This window comes from Phaseolus vulgaris, chromosome 7 (genome assembly GCF_000499845.2).
Source record: "Phaseolus vulgaris cultivar G19833 chromosome 7, P. vulgaris v2.0, whole genome shotgun sequence".
Classification (NCBI taxonomy): Eukaryota; Viridiplantae; Streptophyta; class Magnoliopsida; order Fabales; family Fabaceae; genus Phaseolus; species Phaseolus vulgaris.
In genome coordinates, this window is record NC_023753.2 from 33,613,340 (window position 1) to 33,618,928 (window position 5,589).

Sequence of the window (5,589 nt, forward strand, 5' to 3'; positions counted from 1 at the left end):
TAGTTGATGTTTATTTAAAAGTTATAAGTGATATTTAATAAAAATAAATAGAGGTGAGTGTATTTTTTTAATAGCATAAGGATGTAAGGGAGAAAAACAAACACCAAAAAGTAGGCAATATAGAAGAGCAAAAACTATGCGTAGAGGCTATATTAACAATTGTTAACAAGCAAGGATGAGTATCAACGTCATTTTCTAAAAACTCCTAACTATATCTCTAACATCTAATTTTTTCACTACAAAATGAAATTAAAAATCTATTACTGATTTTATTTTCCTTATTGGTTCCTTGGTTCCTTGAAAATGAAAAAAAAAAACACTACTAACTTGAATAAACATATGTTTTACCAGTTATAGGTATATCCTAAAAATACTTTTCAAACTATATTATAAACCCATTAAAGAGTATATATATAATGCTTATAGTAATTCAAAATACAAATTTATTCATTCACATTATAATTATATATATATATATAAATATAAATATTTACAAAAAAAGTAAAAAATAAAAACCTTTAAAGTTCTTTTTAGGGTTTAGGGTTTATTTGATTTTCATATAAAAAAATAAAAATAAATTAAATTACAACGTGAAATAAATAAAAAATAACAAAAAGGCATAAGGAAAGTGGAAGAAAAAAAAAACAAAAAGTTGTTTAGTAAACTATATTCCCACTAGTGTTAATAAAAAAAGTAAATTCAATAATTAATTATATATTCTAAAACAGTGATTACAAAATCGTAAACAATTTTTTTCAAATTTAATATTAACTTTTTTTAATTTTAAATTTAAATAGTTATAAACAAAATAACTAAAATAAAATAAAATAAATAAAATATTAATATAAGAATAAAATAAAAAAATTTATATAAAAAATAGTTATACTGTATAATCACTTTATATAGGTATAAATATAACAACGATATAAACATATTATCAAAATGTAATTGAGAAGGGATTTAATAGTTTTTAAAACTAAAAATGAAACAAAGTTACGAATAATTAAAAAAAATAAGAATTAAATTTACATAAAAAAATCCAGGAACAAAAAACTGTATATAATTAAAACTCAAAGGATTAAAATGGTAGAAAAATAATTCAAAATCAAGCAAATATATAGTAAAATATATTAAAAAAACAAAATTACAATTAAGCCTAAAATTTAATAGGTGATTTTGGTTGAAAATTTGTTTATATCTGAACTTATGGAATTAAACTTTATAAGTTAGTAAACACTTTTAAAAATTCACTAATATATTTTTTTTCAAATAATTTGTTTTCTCTTATATAATTTAGATTGATAATTTATTTCGTACTTGCGAAACAGAATAATATTTTATAAACTGCTTTATATTTAAAACTGTTTCCGAAAACTGTTTCAATATATTTTTAAAAAAATATATAAAAAATAAAGTAATATACATAATATAATAAAATATTAATATAAAGATAAAAGAGAAAAAGAATTAAGAAACAGAACAAGATATTTAAGTATAACGATATTATCTATTATTTATTTTTGACCTGATAAATATACAGGGAGCCTTTCCTCCAACACTAACAAACGCTTCTGAGTTGAGTTCACTGTCGACAAGTTTTGCCCCAACACTCAACTCCGCTATCCCTATTCTTCTTATTCTTCTTCTCCTTATTAAACAAACTCTCTCATTTCTTTGCACCTTCGTTCTCATCCACCAATTAACAATGGCGCACACATCCCTTTTCACTCCCTCTTCCTCTCTCGGATTCAACCCTCTTCTTCTTTCCTCCACTTCCTCTTCTTCTTCTCTCTCCAAAAACCTTTCTTTCCCCACCCTCTCCAGGTATTTTTCTTTTTCTTTATCAATTTGCTTATGGCACCCCATGTACTGTGGTGTTCTTAAAAACTTAATTGCCGTAAAGTTTACATTTTGATGACTTGTGTGTGAGTTTGTGGTTTTCGATTGGTTAGATTTCATTTCTTGATTATTTAGTTATTTTAGAGAATTCTGGACACCAGATTTGTGGAAGAGGACCCTAAATTTTTATGCTGATGGGTAAGGGTGAAAGTGAGGTTTTGGGTCACTTTTGGGTTATGTTTCGAACTGAAAAATAGTTTGATAAAAATGTCATGATAAAATTTGAATTGCCTGGATTTTTAAAATGATTAATCTCGGGTGGGTCTGCTGTGAAGGGTTTTTAAATTTTGGATAGATAAAGCTCGAATTGTTATTATCCACTTTTTATCTGTACTTAAATTTCCCTTTTTAAAAAAACTGGCAATTTATCATGGAAGAGACTAGAATATTCTCTGTTATGTTGGATATATTTATGCCTATTAAGGGATGAAGCCTTGCTGTGGTTTGCAGGAAATTAAGCAAATCAGTAGAAGGTAGAAAGATTAATAAAAGTTCTGCTGTGAAGGCAGTGTATGGTGATGAATTTTGGACACCTGAGAGGAGTTCACGTCAGGGTATTTGGTCTATAAGGTAGATTTGGTTTTGTTATTAGTTTTATCTTTAAGCTTAGTCTTTATTTATTGACTTGGATAGTGTTCTTCAAGGAGTGATTTGCAAGTCCCATCTTCCCCTTATTTTCCCACCTATGCACAAGGACAAGGGCCACCCCCTATGGTGCAGGAGCGTTTCCAGAGTGTTATAAGTCAGCTTTTCCAATATGTAGGCATTTTTTATCTTGTTACTTGAGGTTGAGTGTTCAGCTTCTGTTTAATCTTGTTAGTATTAATAATGTGTTTTGGTATTTAGAGAATAATCCGTTGTGGTGGAGCTGTTGATGACGATATGGCAAACATCATAGTTGCGCAGCTCCTGTACCTTGATGCTGTTGATCCTAACAAGGTTTGTTCTTAGTCATTGAAAACTCATGGTTATCTTCTTAATCGTTCTCCATATAAAGTGTTTCGTTGCATTTCTTAAGCTGATGTTAAATAATTATATTTTGGTATTTCTTCATTCGGATGTAATTATTATCTTGAATTTGCATTTGGTATTTTCTGTTGTTTAATAAACTCAATTTTGTCATGCACGCACTTAGTCAACATTTTCTTATGATGTTGAACAGGATATTGTCATGTATCTAAATTCTCCAGGAGGGTCGGTTACAGCTGGTAATTATTTCAGTTAACACTATATTGCATTGTTTTTATTATATTCAATCTACACATGAGTTGAAAAAGAATATTATTGCTTTTCAAATGTTAAATGCTTCCTTTGTTATTTTTTCCTCAGGTATGGCAATATTTGATACAATGAGGCATATTCGACCTGATGTGTCTACTGTCTGTGTTGGATTAGCGGCTAGGTAATTTTTTGTTCTTTCTCTGGACAATATTACCCTAATGCTGTCAGGTTACTTGTTATCACCATGAGTAGAAAGTTAAAAGTTTTATCCCAATTTGTTCTTAGTGCATGCTGCCTTCAGAACAGATTGATTTGTTTTTTGCTGAAAACACTTGGAGAATTAAGATGATTTATTATTAATTTTATTAGAATTTTGACTTCAACGCTGTATCATGTGAAACACGTGATTACATTTTTATTTGTATGTCTTTATTTTGGAGGGTTGACCTCTTATCCTCATTCCAATTTGTATTTTCCCTATCACTACTATTCACTTGTATATATACCCTGGTAAGGCCAATTAATAAAAATAAAATAAAGCTTATCAATCTGCTCATTTAATCTTTGGTTTCTCACAGCCTTTTTTCTGGGAATGATATATTTTAATTGAGTTCCCACTGGCTTCAGGAGTAGCCATTTGTGAATCTTGAGAGCAAATAGTTTCCCTGTCACCGTGTGTATTTAAGTCTGCTGCATTTCATTTGAACAAATCTACTCCAATTTGTAAAAGTAAAGGGAGTGTAGTTGTGATTTTCCCTTTTACCTTCATCTAGTGAAATGGGACTGGTAGTGTTGTTGAAGATAATATTAACTGTTGAACTAAAAGTCTTTAGGCTTTGCTTTTGACAAAATATTCTTAACACTCCCACGGATTAAAAATCAGATCAATATTGATAGTTTGACAATGAGAAGTGAATAATAGTCGATTGTATAGTACAGTTATTTATCATTTCTTGTTGAAGAAATTTTATTTCCCATTCTTATATAAACCTTTTCATGTGCAGTATGGGAGCTTTTCTGCTTAGTGCAGGGACCATTGGTAATAGTTCTTGTAACTTTAAATCATTGTATCCTCCTTCTCTTGATGAATGTCATCTCTACTTCTCCAAAAGTGAAACAAATGCTTCTTTCTAACTTTATATCCCTTCCTCCATCACATCTGAAGGAAAGAGATACAGTTTGCCAAATTCAAGGATTATGATTCATCAACCGCTTGGTGGTGCTCAAGGAGGCCAGACTGACATAGATATTCAGGTACAAACCTCATTTTCATCCTTTTAATTTTTACTGAACGAAGTTTATATACTTCTTTTATCTTTTATCCAAGAAAACTAAAATCACAGGACAGTACTTAAACTCTATAATGAGTTAATTTAACTCAAGATGAATGCCTAATTACGTAGTGAGTTTCCTAATAACCTAGATTTAAGTTTACAAACATGCTTAGTAATTTCTCTATTCATACATTATATTCCATACCCCTGATAGATACTATGATTTCTTCCCTATATTAACCTGCTATTTATATTCCATTCCCTACTATTATACATTTGGATTTCTCCAGCATTTCGATAGATTGGATTGAATCAGACTGTTGCACTAGTTTTGATTATGAACACCATTGCAATAAGTGACATTGTCACTGTGTATGACCTTGCCAAAGGAAACTGTAGTATTTAGTTATGTACACATATCATATATTCATAATTCTGTACAATATGTTGTTGGACTTGACTGTTTGTGATTAAAAATTCTCAGGCTAATGAAATGCTGCATCACAAGGCAAATCTGAATGGATATCTCTCCTATCACACTGGCCAAAGTTTGGAGAAGATTAACCAGGACACAGACCGTGACTTTTTTATGAGTGCAAAAGAAGCCAAGGAATACGGACTCATAGATGGTGTGATTATGAATCCTCTCAAAGCTCTCCAGCCATTAGAGGCTGCAGCAGAGGGTAAAGATCGGGCCAGTGTTTGAGCATGAGATTGTTGCACTTTAGTTACCGAGGTATAAGAAGGATAGGATTAAACTATTAGATGTTTTTGGTTGCTGAGTTCAACTGAACTTTTGAACGGATGTTGATATCTGTGTCCATGTACCGAAAATGAGGTCAAATTGATACTTTTATTATTGCTTTAGTTTTTATACTGACAGAAACTTCTTTAGTTAATGGATCCTGAATGTAATTTTTCCTTCATCCTTTCGTCTGTGATTATCTGATATTGATATGCTTCGTTAAATAATGAAACGCTATGCTGCCCTTCTCAGTTTTTATTTTTTCATAAAAGCTTTGCATTTTATTTTAGCCACTAATTCATTCTTAGTGTTTATAAATCAAGTTTTGTATAATTTCTGAACTTAGGATTTTATCAAATGCAGAATTTTCTGATTTCTAGTTAACTGTGTATTGTGTTGATTGTTTTGAATAATATATTTGGAAATACTCATTGTTTCCTTGCCAACACT

At 30.0% G+C, this 5,589-nt stretch overlaps 1 protein-coding gene across 1 annotated transcript; it reads left to right on the forward strand.

The window, feature by feature from the left end:
* Positions 1-1,527: 1,527 nt before the first annotated feature.
* LOC137830200 (ATP-dependent Clp protease proteolytic subunit 5, chloroplastic) lies at positions 1,528-5,320 on the forward strand. Its single transcript, XM_068637382.1, has 9 exons — positions 1,528-1,824; positions 2,350-2,469; positions 2,544-2,658; positions 2,746-2,838; positions 3,062-3,107; positions 3,229-3,301; positions 4,125-4,159; positions 4,286-4,374; positions 4,879-5,320. The coding sequence occupies exons 1-9, from the start codon at positions 1,706-1,708 to the stop codon at positions 5,098-5,100; spliced, it is 912 nt and encodes a 303-aa protein (XP_068493483.1). The 5' UTR covers positions 1,528-1,705; the 3' UTR covers positions 5,101-5,320.
* The last annotated feature ends 269 nt before the right edge of the window (positions 5,321-5,589 follow it).

Coding starts and splice junctions, on each gene's coding strand:
- LOC137830200 (XM_068637382.1), top strand. CDS start 1,706: ATGGCGCACACATCCCTTTTCACTCCCTCTTCCTCTCTCGGATTCAAC. Junction 1,825..2,349: donor TCTTTCCCCACCCTCTCCAG/GTATTTTTCTTT, acceptor TGTGGTTTGCAG/GAAATTAAGCAAATCAGTAG. Junction 4,160..4,285: donor GCTTAGTGCAGGGACCATTG/GTAATAGTTCTT, acceptor TCACATCTGAAG/GAAAGAGATACAGTTTGCCA.